Source organism: Leopardus geoffroyi, chromosome D2 (genome assembly GCF_018350155.1).
Source record: "Leopardus geoffroyi isolate Oge1 chromosome D2, O.geoffroyi_Oge1_pat1.0, whole genome shotgun sequence".
Lineage (NCBI taxonomy): Eukaryota > Metazoa > Chordata > Mammalia > Carnivora > Felidae > Leopardus > Leopardus geoffroyi.
This window is the reverse complement of record NC_059334.1, coordinates 50,875,212-50,888,185: the sequence shown is the minus strand read 5'-3', so window position 1 is coordinate 50,888,185 and position 12,974 is coordinate 50,875,212. Positions and strand designations below refer to the sequence as shown.

Genomic DNA, 12,974 nt, shown 5'->3' with positions numbered 1-12,974 from the left:
GAATTACCTCAGCTTTCTGTGGGGAATGGAGAAGGTCCCTGTGACAAATTACTTTATTGGTGCTTACCAGAAAATTCCTGACTGACTGGTTAAGACTACATTTCTGAGAGAGGTTGAAACTGTAGTTAGGTTAGGTGTCAAGCCTATAGTATAAGTGACTTTATTTTGGATCTGTGGTTTTCTTTTTTTGTTTTTTAAGTAGGTTCTATGCCCAGCGTGGGGCTTGAACTCATGGCCCTGAGGTCAAGAGTCACACTGGCTTTCTTTGAACACTGTGCTACCTAATTATCAAAATTCTCTATTGAGGTTTGTGACAGGTAAATAGATGGTCTCACTCAACTCCATTTCAACCCCTTGTAATATGTGCCCTATTACATGCTAGAAGTGAGAAAATTGAAGACTTCATTTCCCAGGGTCCCTTAGAGCTTGGATCCCATACATAGTCTAGCTCTGGCCAAGCAGATGCACTTGGGCAACATCCAGAAGGCCAGCTTGAAAAGGAAGCTGCATTTCTGCTGTTTTATCAGCTAGGCAGTTCTGGGGCAGCAGAGATCTGAGCGTATTATCTTGGATGTCATGGCTTTGGAGAGACAGAATACGGGCATGCATTTTGCGGTGTAGATTTAGCCTGAGCCAGCCAGTCCTGGAACTGGCAATAGTAGCAATGACTCCCTGATTTCTTGGTTTACTGTTGTATCAGAAGCGGCAGCTCCCGAATCACTGTTCCCTGAGTAAGCGTATTCTGTGGTGGAATCCTGAGCGTCATTACTGGGAGCCCAGCCTGGATCCTGCTCTTCCAGCCTTTCAAGGGATTTGTATCCTCTTAGCTCTCTGTGTGAATTCACTTTATGCTGAAGGGAGTTAAAGTGACTTTTATTATTTGCGGCTGAAGAACCTTCACTATTCAGCAGGGACTTCCTCTGGAAAACAAGGGAGCCTATATAACAAATCTGAGTGTCCTAAACACTGGTACCCTAATATAAAACTCTCCCTGACACTGCTATCCTTCTCTAAGGAAGGTGCATACATCCTAGTCACCAGTATCCTCCAAATACTGGAACTTGGTTATGGAGAAATGTCCACACACACACACACACGCACGCACACGTACACACACACACACACACACACACACACACACACACACACACACACATTTTTTTCCTCTTCCATATGCTGGAATGTTCTTCCAAATCTCCTTACATGACAGTTTGCATCTTAATCTCTCTACCTTCAGGTACCAGCATCAGTTGTGGCTTCCTCAATTTCCCCAATCTAAACTGGCCCCCCTCTTCCAGTTATTCTCTTTCACATCATTTTGTTCAATTTTTATGTTACTTAACACAGCCTGTATTTATTTACTTGTTTATTTTCTGTCTTCCCCTGTCCCCACCTTTCTCCCTGCCCAGAAGAATGTATACCCCGTGAAAGGAGGGACATTTTTTTTTTGCATTGTTCATCACCGTAACCTCACTGCCTTGGAACAGTGGCTTGCACGTGGTAGCATCATTTAAACATATTTGTTGAATAAATTACAAAATAGAGATTGTTGTAGCTAGGACATTTTTTAACAGGGGGAAGTGTTCTTGTGTGAACAAGACTTAATTGAGACTGCAAAGAAACAATGAGAAATAAGGAGACCCAGCAATTGTGATGAAAGGCATTGTTGTGCAGGTAGGGGAGTATTAGAGCGGACATTTGCAACCACGGTGTAAACTCTGGGTAATGAGAGTAATACACTGACTTTTGGGAGGCACTATGGTTGAGTTACGAAGTGTGCAGTTTCTAGAGCCACCTAAACATGAGTTCAAATGCCAGTTCCACGTTTCTGCTGTGTGAATTTGGGCAAGTTCATGAGCTTCTCTCAGTTTCCTTCCCTCATCTGGAATATGAGGAGAATAATAGTACCCAACACACATGCCTACTGTGCTGATTAACAAGATGACACTTATAATGTGCTTAGTACATGGCCTGTGTATGTAGCATATGGCCTATGAGGACTCAATAAGTGTTAGGTAATAAGAATATTATAATTTTGCTAGACCCAGCTCCATTCCTGAAATTATGCCCAATACTTGGGGTTACTCTGATTATAGCCTATTACATTTCTAGCAGCCCAACCCTATCCCCCTTCACCAAATCATAATTAGTAGGTGCTCAAAAAATATTAGTGACTGACAGGAAGTTTGTTCATGCGGGGTATATTCCATTCATGTATAAACAGTTATTATTGGTGGTGCTGATGCTATATTTTTCCATCTCTGTTGACCAAAAACAAAACAAAACCAAAGAGAAACTTAAATAGGCAACAAGAATATTGGGCAGAAAATACTCCATCATCAGAGAGAAGAGCAACCAATATAAAAGAACATTAAAGAGGAAAGAAGTGGCCTAAACCTTTCCAATGATTCATTCCAGTGACTAATTTTCCTTACATTTGATTTGTCCTATTGAGAGGGACAGGGCCAATTCATTCTTTCATTCAGCAAGTATTTATGAAATGCCTACTAAATTTATGATGTAGAAAGAACGGGCTAGGAATGCCTTCTCTAAATTCACCCCAACCTTGGTTAGCTTCTACTCAATATTTAGAATTCAGCTCAAATACCATTTCCTCTGCTAAAGCTTAAAACTAGGCCAGGTCACCCTGGTGTGTGTCCTCATGGCACTGGAAGTCTTACCTTTTCCCCACTTGCTTTTTTGGTGATTATGTGCTTAATGCATGTGATTATGTGCTTAATGCATGTCCCTTCTGCAAAGGGTAGGGACTTTGGTTTTATTCAAGAGTATATCCCTGGTACTTAGCTTGGGGCCTGCTACATAGTAGTTGCCGAGTTTTCTGAAGAGAGGAAAAGATTGAGGCTTTGAAGAAGGGGTCATCAGAACCTCACTCTAACACTGTTCATTCACCAGAGCAGCTTTTGCTTGTTCGTGGTGGCCTCTGACTCCCCCAGGCAGCTCTGCTCTTAGGACCCTGCAGAAAGCAGTATGGAAAATCACTGTAATCGAAAATAACACTACACTCAAAAATAGTCTCCTATACCTCTTGTATGAGGTGGCCTTGTGGCAAATCTCTAAGCAAGGCACCAACGCCTATAACAAAAGCAACAATGAAATAAGTAAGTTCATATTGGGGCAATATTATCCTGGCAGCTAAAGTCCTAGGAATTCTTTTTAAAGATTTTATTTTTTTTAAGTAATCTCTATACCCAACATGAGGCTTGAACTCACAACTCACAGGAACACAGGGAGTAAACGTGAGTGGCAGGAGATTAAGGCTGAAGCAGGCAGTGTATGAAGGACCTGGATGTACCCTGCTAAAGAGTTTAGAATGTTATGAATTGTGGAGCACCCACATAGGAATTTAGGTACAAAAATGTCAGGATCAGATCTACATTTTTAAAAGATCATCATTTTTTAATTTTTTTAAAAATGTTTTTTTAATGTTTATTTTTGAGAGAGAGAGAGAGACTGAGTGTGAGCAGGGGAGGGGCATAGAGAGAGAGAGACACAGAATCCGAAGCAGGCTCCAGGGCCCGACGCGGGGCTCAAACTCACAGACTGCAAGATCATGACCTGAGCCGAAGTCGGATGCTTAACCGACTGAGCCACCCAGGTGCCCCGAAGATCATCGGGTTTTTAAAAAAAAAACAAAAAAAAACTGTTTATTTATTTGTCTTTTTATTTGTTTTGAGAAAGAGGGAGATAGCAGGGAAGGGGCAGAGAGAGAGTGAGAGGGAGAGAATCCCAAGCAGGTCCTCGATGTCAACGCAGAGCCCCATGTGGGGCTTGATCTCATGAACTGTGAGAGCATGACCTGAGCTGAAATCAAGAGTTGGAAGCTTAACTGACTGAGCCACCCAGGCGTCCCAAAGGTCGTCCTTTTTAAAGTGTAAGACCCAAAGAGAATATAGGCAGAAGGTCTTGGTCCTTTTCTGCCGATTTCATCTTGCATGTTGAAACCACTACATCACCAGTTGGCCAAACTGGAAACAGAAATCATCCTAGCCTTACCTCTCCCTCACCCTCCAAATGCCCACCAAGTCCTATGGATTCTACCCTTAAAAGTTTCTTGAATCTACACAATGCTATCATTCCCACTGCTATGTCCTTTCCTCAGACCCTTATCACCGCTTATCTGAACTTTTCCAGTAGCCTTCTATCTGGTCTCCCTCCATACGGACCTCCTCCCCCAATTATTTGCTAGGCTGCTACAGGAGATTCTTCCAGAATGCAAGTCTGGTCGTGTTTCTATAACCTAAAACTTTTTAGTGTTTTCCCGTGACCCTTAGGAACTCTTTCCTACTGGCAGAAAGCCATCTAAGATTTGGACCCATCTAACATTTTCAGCTGCAAATGCTCACCTCCTCCCTTGCAAAGCTGTCCTTCAGCCTTGTTGAACTCCTGGCAGATTCCCAAACAGGCCAGAAGGCTTCAAACCTCCCACAGAGTCTCCATTCCCTCCTTCTGAATGGATTTCCTTCAACCTTCCCTAAAGAAATCCCATTATTATTCAAAATTCAGTTTAAGGGTTATTTCCTCCCTGAAGCCAGGTTTTTTGTTTTTTAATGTTTATTTATTTTTTGAGAGAGTGAGAGACAGAGTGCGAGCAGGGGAGGGACAGAGGGAGAGGGAGACACAGAATCTGAACCAGGCTCCAGGCTCTGGGCTGTCAGCACAGGGCCCCGATGCAGGGCTTGAACTCACAAGCTGTGAGATCATGACCTGAGCAGAAGCCAGACGCCCAACTGACTGAGCCACCCAGGCACCCCAAATTTTAAACTCCGTTTTAGTACCACTTCCCTTCTTTCTCCTTCCTGTAGCTCACTGTCTGGAGTCCTCTGGAGTTACTTCCATGGCAGATGTCATTGTTCGATGTTTGTCCAAGCAAGGACCATCTACATCATAATCTCTTTGTTGTTGGACTTTTTAAAATATTTGTTTGTTTGTTTGTTTATTGAGAGAGGGTGCAAGTGGGTGAGGGACAGAGAGAGAGGGAGAAGGAGAGAGAGAATCCCATGAGGGGCAGAGAGAGAGGGAGAGAGAGAGAAGCAGAGCTCACCCAAAGCAGGGCTTGAGGTCACCCGGTGAGGGCTTGAACTCATGAACCATGAGATCGTAACCAGAGCCGAAATCAGATGCTCAACTGACTGGGCCACCAGGCACCCATAATCTCGTTTTTTGAAAAGTTTTTTTCTACTGTTTTACTTCTTTAAAAAAATATTTATCATCACCATCATCACCATTGCAAATTCCTGTGCTCCAAACCTACTAAATCAGTCCATGGACCTGGGTGAAGAATTTGCTCTTAAAAAAATCTGCTAGATTACTGGTCATGTTCTGTTTCTTGATCAGGTGCTAATTACACACAGTGTTTATTTGTGTGGAATTCACTGAGCTCTGCCCTTAGATTATGTATACATTTCTGTATGTATGTTACATTCAATGAAGAGTTAAAAAGTAAACACTCCCCAGGCTATTTTTATAGCACTGATGGAGAAGCCCTGACTTCTCTCTTGCTATTGAGTTGTAAGCTTTTAGAGGGTAGTGAGGGTATCTATGCTGTCTCTGTATTCCCACCATCTGTTTTAGTGCCTACAGTATAGTACACACTTAATGAATGACTAGTAAATAAATGAATGAATGAACAAAGGGAGAGAAGTGGCTTGAGGGTTCCTTCCTCCCTCACTCTTTTCTAAACATTGTTCCATGCCCCTGCTGGAGCACGTGAGAGCTCCTACCTCAGAGTTAAACTTCCCAGATATATCTCCCCTGAATAATCCTGTGAGATGCCACCTGACTTCCTCTCTACCCCACATGCTTGGTGTGACTGATCCAGGGCACCAGCCTGACAAGGGCGGGAGAAAGGAAGCAGGTGGAGGACGTTCTGTCCCCAGTACCAGTACTTCTGCCCTGCCTGGGTCTGAGCCACCTGGCTCAGGCAGTCCTCAACATGCCTGGGAATCAAGCTGGAGAGAGCATGTCCTTGGAGATACTGCATTGCTAAAGCTCCTACTTGCACCTCTGATGTAAACTGCTTCCTAAATTACTCAGCTTAAGTTATGTGGGAATTTGAAAATCTTTGAATATTTAGGAGTAGCAGTAGAGATTTTTTAGCAGATTTACAGCAGAAAGTGAGAGACACCCTGGGTGAAATATCATGTAAGTCATTTATTCAGTCACAGGTAATTACCAAAAGTTTCCTAGGGATACAACTATGAACAGAGTCATCTGCCTTAATGGAGATCACAGTGTGTGTTTGGGGGGCGGGGTGCCGGGGGAGGGGGTGAGACAGTCAAATACTAATATTGAAAGAGGACTTCAACTACCTCTTTCAATATTACTATTTTGACCTCAAACTTATTTATCGATTAATTTCTTCTTTCCAGCTTATCTCTTAACCTCAGGCAAAATACCCTGTGGGCAAAGCATCCCCTAATGAGAACCAAAACTACCCACTCAAGCAATAAGGACCACCCTAAGCCAGCAACACCCTGCTCGATTTACCCCAAGACAATGATCAACCTCACCTTGACTGCCCAGCTGCATGTACCCACTGAACTTTGCCCCCTGTTTTCCTTATATAAACCTGGAAGTATTGTCAGCACTTTTGAGACAGTCTTTGACATGTTAGTCTGCTTTCTGGTATTGGCCTCACCGAAATCAATTCCTTTCTTGTTTCCCCACTACTCGTCTCTTTGCCTTTTGGATTTTGTCAGTGGCAAGTAGCTGAACCTGGTCGGTTTGGGACCCTCACAGCCAGGTGCTCCTGCACCCCTGTGCCCTGGCTACAATATCTAGATTTTTCAGAGCAGTTATGATGTGCTGGGTGCTTCACATATATTAGTTAATTTCATCATTGTAACGACTTAGTTGATGTCCTATTAATATCCCCACTGACCAATAAGGGAACAGATGCATCGGTAGAGTTATAAACTGATAAAGTAAGGAAGATACGGTGTAGGGAGTAGGAAAACCTGATCTAGTCCCAAGGGTCAGGGAAAGTTTCTCCAAATATAAGATGTTGAAGCAGAGATCTGAGGATTGAGTCCAAATCTAGTGGACAAAGAGGTCTGGGGGAAGAGAATTTCAGCCAATGGAAATAACATATGCAAAGGGAAAATAAATTGTTTGAGGAACTGGCAGGCTGCCCCATAGCAGGAGCCCAGGGAGCTGGAGATGAGGCAGGAGAGGTAGGGGCCACAGCCCCCAAGTTTTGTTTTGTTTTTTTCCTCTGTGTCTCAAATAGTATGATAAAGTCAGGGATAGAAGATTTAGGATTTCGCCCTGGTTTTGCTCTTAACAACCTCAGCCATCTCTCTGTGGCTGTTTCCTTATCTGGAAAAATGAGTGGGCAGACCAGAGTTCTCAAGGGCCCCTATGGTTCCCAAGCTGTGGTTCTGGGTAGGGCGCTCCTGGAAGAAATTGCCAATTCAAGGCACAGGCCCTGGCTGCTGCTGAACGCACTGAGGCCCAGGGGCTTGGCAACCCAGTGGCCCAGGCAGCACTTGCTGGCCTCTGAGTCTTCTGTAGGTTAGGTAAATACAAATGATGGAGAACATCACATATAATAAATCACACAGTAAATATGGCTGTGAACATGGTTTGTTCCTCTCACTCGACATGGGTGAACTGCTAATAATGTAATAAAGATTACCACCTGTTTGAAGCATTTCCTGTGTGCCAGGATTGTACCAGTTACTTTAGATAGATTTCTCACAACAGCTCCTTGTTAGATTCAAAAGCTGAAGCCTCAAGGGATTACATAACTTTGGTAAAGTCCTCAGCACCCAAATTTGCCCTGCCTACGGAGCATGTCCAGTCCTGTTTCCTATTGCCAGGTGTGCTCACTTGAGCAATGACTCTCTCTGGGTTTGCTCAGTGGCCGAGTTGGAATCTGAACCCAGCTCAGACTCCAAAGGTTATGGTGTTGACCACCGGGCCATACTGCCTTCCCTTCTTAAAACACAGGCAACTCCTTATTATATAAATAGGATCACTTTGTCTCTTGAAGTCCTTTCTGGGTGAGGAAAGTGCTTTTTATAGCTTGGGACTGCTTCTGCTTTCTTGGTCTCTTCCAGCACCTGTTAATCCTGCATGCAGCTGTGTCCTTCACTGTCCTTACACTGTATTCCTAGGTTTCCTCCCTGCAGAAGACAACTCCGGGAAACCACATGGTGTCTGTATGTGTGCCAGTAAAGAAATTTCACTCCCCTCCCTCCCCAAATCGGCCTACCTTTCTATAAATATTCCCTCTCCTCCCTCCACTCAGGCCTGTGAGTAGTTTGGTCACTTAACCAAACACACACACACTCACAAAGCAACGAGAGGAGGGGTGTTGGAGGGGACAGCGTGAATGACCTTGCAAAGGTGTCTAGCTCTCTGAGGACAGGATTAGCAAACTTGAAACCTCAACAAATATTTGTGTGCCTCCGTATTCCTCCCGAAGCTACCTGCTCCTCTTGCGCCAGCCTCGCTCAGTGCCCCCTCCGCCTCTCCGAGATACAAAGCTCAACCCGCCCATCTTTTTGGAAACCCAGAGAACTTCAGTCCCCTAGTTGAAACTCGTCTGTGGCGGTGGCGGGCAGCACTGGGCATGCTCAGTAGTGGGGACAGGTCTGGAAGGCAAGGAAACCGCGTTTGAAGTCGCGCGGCCGGGGAAACAGGGGGAGGCGAGCCGTGGGGGCCCCGGCTGGGGGTCCGCGGGGATCCCCGATTCCGCGCCCGGAGCTGGCATGCTCCAGGCTGGCGCGGCGGGGCGGGCGCGCAGGGGGCAGAGCTCGGAGGAGAGGGGGGAGCCGGTGGGAGAAGGGGAGGAGCGCCGGGCTCGCCATCCCCCGGCGCCGGCTCTGCGGCTGCTGAATCGGAAACCGCAGGGAGGATCCGGGGAAATAAAGACGCCCGAGAATGACCTCCAGCGAGGCTGCCTGAGCCGGGGCCCGCGCGCCGCCGCACCAGCCTCCGGCATGGGCGACCGGGGCGGGCGGCCCGAGCACTCGGCCACGCACGCTCCGGGGCCCCCCGCCGACACCGGAGCTGCCGCCGTAAACGGGCTGCTGCACAACGGCTTCCACCCGCCGCCAGTCCAGCCGCTGCTCCTCTGCAGCCGGGGCCCCGCGGGCGGTGGCGACGCGGCACCCCCGCGCCTCCAGCTCTTGCCCGAGCTTCAGCCGCAGCCACCGCCCCCTCAGCACGACTCCCCCGCCAAGAAATGCCGGCTGCGGAGGAGGATGGACTCCGGGAGGAAGAACAGGCCGCGTAAGTCCCATCGCGAGCGGAACGCTGGCGCAAGGCAGGCGCATCCCGCGCGCCTACCACCCCGGGAGCCGCGGGCAGGCACCGCAGCGCGACTGGTGCGCCCCAGCGCCCGCTGTCGGGGGAGTGTACGGAGGGGACTCCGGGGACTGATTCTTTCCCCAGGGGCGCCAAGCACTAAAGATCGCTGCCTGAGCCTCACGCTTGCTTGCTTCCGTCTGTAGAATGGGCCGATTCAATGCGGATCCTGCGCTGCTCCTTCGGTCTTGGCTCTAGGCAAGGCCAGCGTACTGCCCGCCTTCCTAATTTGTCGGTGGGAAAATGCACGTGTGCGAACATTTCACGGGTTCCGGGAGTAGGCGTAGAGCGGGAGGGCCCTCTCCCTTCTCCTCGCCCCTTTTCCTTGTCAGAGTTCGTCTTTCTGGGTTGGCGCTCAGGCAGCCACCTTGTCCTTTGAATCGCAGAGTAGCCGCCAGTACCTCGGGTCTATTGGCAAACGCAAGGCCTGGAGGCGTGGAGTTTGACAACCCCCCAAATCACATCCTATTAAATGCTCTTTCCTCGCAGCCAATGAGAGGACCCGTTGGCGGGGGCACACCCACTGATACCATGTGGGCCGGAACTATGTGGACCAATGAGAATCAGAGGTGGATTTTTTTTTTTTTTCTGGGAACTGGGGAGGTAGAGTTGAGGGTTTCTAATGGTAGCTTGCGGCGTAAAAAGCTGAAAGGCGTTATTTCACAATCTAAAGCGTGTATATATGATGTTACTTTATAAAGAGTACCTTCCCTGCATGACGTTGTGGGATGTAAATTCGTAGATCGAGTTTACAACTGTTTTTTCCTATCTGAGCCGAACCTCCTTCTACTGGTTACCTCTTTCTGGGTGTCTTTAATGAAGCTTATAAATGACAAAAAGCAAAGTAAGTAGAATGCATACTAATTAGTGATTGCATTCAAACACCATTTGCGTATGGGTTATTCTGTCTGATACGGAGAAATTGCTAGTATAGGTTTTGGATTTATCTGTAAAAGCTTGATATTTGGCAAACTTTTTTGTTTCTCTCTTTAGACTCTTAGGTTTTCTGCGCTCAGTTAAAATCTCTGAGACTTTGGAAAGTACTGATGTGGGACGGGATGACTCTGATGCTTGTATTTTGTAGATGTGAAATGTTTAGGCTGAAAGTTAACTTTGAAGCCACACAGCAGATTTGGTGATTGTTGTAAGGAAGGCATCTATTTAGCACTTGAATTTGTACTTATTTTTGTTTTTCAGACTTGTTAGAAAATTACCTTCTTTATGGACTTGATATTGATTACTTATGATTTATTAACCTGTTTTACTTCTTTTGAAACCAAATTTTAGTTATTTCTCTGATCTATGTTTACAAATCGTAGGACAGTTTGCAATGTAAATAGCTAAAGTATATCAAAAGAGAACTGTTTTGAGTTTTTGTGTAGTATAGCTAGCCTAAATGGTCTGTGAGGGTATATAACACCTTTAGAAATAATTTTTGAGGAATTAAAAGTACTCTGTCTTAATAATAGATTGGAGGCAGAGAAAAAATAATTTTGAGGCTTAACTTGAGCTTGCAAACCCACAAGGATTTTTTTTTAAGTTTTTAATTATTTTTTAAACGCTTATTTATTTTTGAGAGACAGAGAGAGACAGAGCACGGGCGGGGGAAGAACAGAAAGAGAGAGACACACACACACACAGAATCCCAAGCAGGCTCCAGGTTTGAACTGTGAACACAGAGCTCCACAAGGGGCTCGAACCCATGGACCTGAGCTGAAGTCAGATGCTTAACTGACTGAACCACCCAGGCGCCCCAACAATTATTATTTTAGAATACAAGAAAATATAACTTTATGCCTGTGTATTTGGTGTCACAAATTAAAGTGGTTTGTATTTTTTACAAAAATTAAAACCTTAGCTATTTTAAGTTCAGTGACCATGATACTTAACTTTTAAACTTTTAAAAGGGATTCATCAAAATTTACTTTTCATTATCCTACCATGTTTTCATTTCTCAAATTTGAACAAGCATTTCTGAAATAAATTTTACATGTTCTGAGTGGCATCTGCTGTGTTCACTACCAAAAGTTCTCAGTGAAAACTAGGGCAACATCTTTAAGCCTTGTCTATTAATGTTTAGGTATTTTTTTTATAAAAAAAAGCTAGTGCTCGGTCAATTCATATTTAGATTCTCTAATCTAATCTAATCTAATCTATATCTTAGTTAGATATACTAAGAGTTAAGTATATCCCCATTTTCTAACGATTGATAGATTTTATGTGAGCAACTATTACAAAGAGTATTTGGGTGCTTTAAATAAAATGCAGGGGTATCGTTGGTGGTGGAAGCATTGAAGCTGAACAAATAATTCCTATTTATCAGTTTACAACGTCAAACAACCTGCTTCCGTCTAAACCAGAGGTGTGTTGAAGACAGCCAGATCTCAGTGCTCTCAGATAGGCACTTGGAATGCTTATGTGAGTGGGTGTGTTTCTATTTGGTAATATCGTGGATAGAGTGCAATACACATAGAAATACTTAACGTTTGAAAATGATGAATGCAATGAAACAAACAATTCAGTAGTTTCTGATTGTTTTAAAATTTTAAATCTCAACGCAGGAACTCTTTACAAGCTTGTAAGCTAAACATCAGACCAGTGGTAGGTTAATTTTGCTAAACCAGGAGAAGGGAGTGTTGTCCACTTTTTATCAAAAGTACCGTCACCTCACCACTTGTCCTTGGAAAGCTTTTGTAAGACTGCTTCATCAGTCTTCCTTGGTTACTTCACCTACCACTGCTATTTAGCTGTGTAGCCTCAACCAAGTTACTAGCTCTCATGTTGAGACATTGGAGTTGGCTAGGTGGTCTTAAAGTGTTGTTCCTTGTGTCTTCCAAATTCTGATACTTCAGAGCTGTGACTTCTATGCTAGTTATCCACTTTGCCACACGACTTAGCATTTAATTGGATTTCTTCCTCCTCCTCCTCCTCCTCCTCCTCCTCCTCCTCCTCCTCCTTCTTCTTCTTCTTCTTCTTCTTCTTCTCCTCCTCTTCCTCCTTCTCTTCTTCTTCTTCTTCTTCTTCTTCTTCTTCTTCTTCTTCTTCGTGCCAATTGTTCCCTGTGTGTTGTCTTGTTTCCTCAATTAGGTTAGAAGTCTGATTGCAGATGATATAGTTTTTTCTCTTATGCCTTGCACCTCAGGTCCATGAACATTTGATGTCACAGGAGAAAAGGTACAAGTGGCATTATCACCACCTCATTGAGATAGTCATTTCCATCCATAAGATAGACTTTGGCAAAATCTCTTCACTGGAATTTCCATAGAGTATCAACTGGGAGATTCCTTTGATCTGCTCCTTGATGATTTGATTCTTTGAAGCATGCATAAGTAGCACCTTACTGAGTCAGCTCACTTCCCAAATACTTTGAAACTAATGATAGTCCTAATAAAATGCTGTGAGGGTCTAATGTGTTGTAAATGGTGTAGCCATTCAAACCCTGGAGGGCTTGAGTTTGGATAGCCGTTGGATGGCCTAGGGCCAATTATTCACCTATGTGTCAGTTCCAGGATGGAGATAATCATACTACTCATTGGGTTGATATGAGAATTAAATTAGATAATGTATATAGTAAGAACCTAGATCCCTGCTTGGCATATAGCATTTATTCAGTAAATGCCAGCTCTCATCACCCCCATACA

General features: G+C 44.8%; 1 protein-coding gene across 4 annotated transcripts in view; it reads left to right on the top strand.

The window, feature by feature from the left end:
- Window positions 1–12,974, top strand: part of PANK1 (pantothenate kinase 1) — a 101,040-nt gene that overhangs the window by 38,569 nt on the left and 49,497 nt on the right. Inside the window, exon 1 of one of the 4 annotated variants that reach the window (XM_045438171.1) lies at window positions 9,828–9,902. The exons of 2 other annotated variants lie outside the window; for them this stretch is intronic. In XM_045438171.1, the coding sequence (XP_045294127.1) occupies window positions 9,890–9,902 (13 nt within the window). In that variant the 5' untranslated portion in view covers window positions 9,828–9,889. Of the gene's footprint in view, window positions 1–9,827; window positions 9,903–9,965; window positions 10,178–12,974 lie in introns of those variants that run through there. One more of the 4 variants, XM_045438170.1, reaches the window with a different exon arrangement.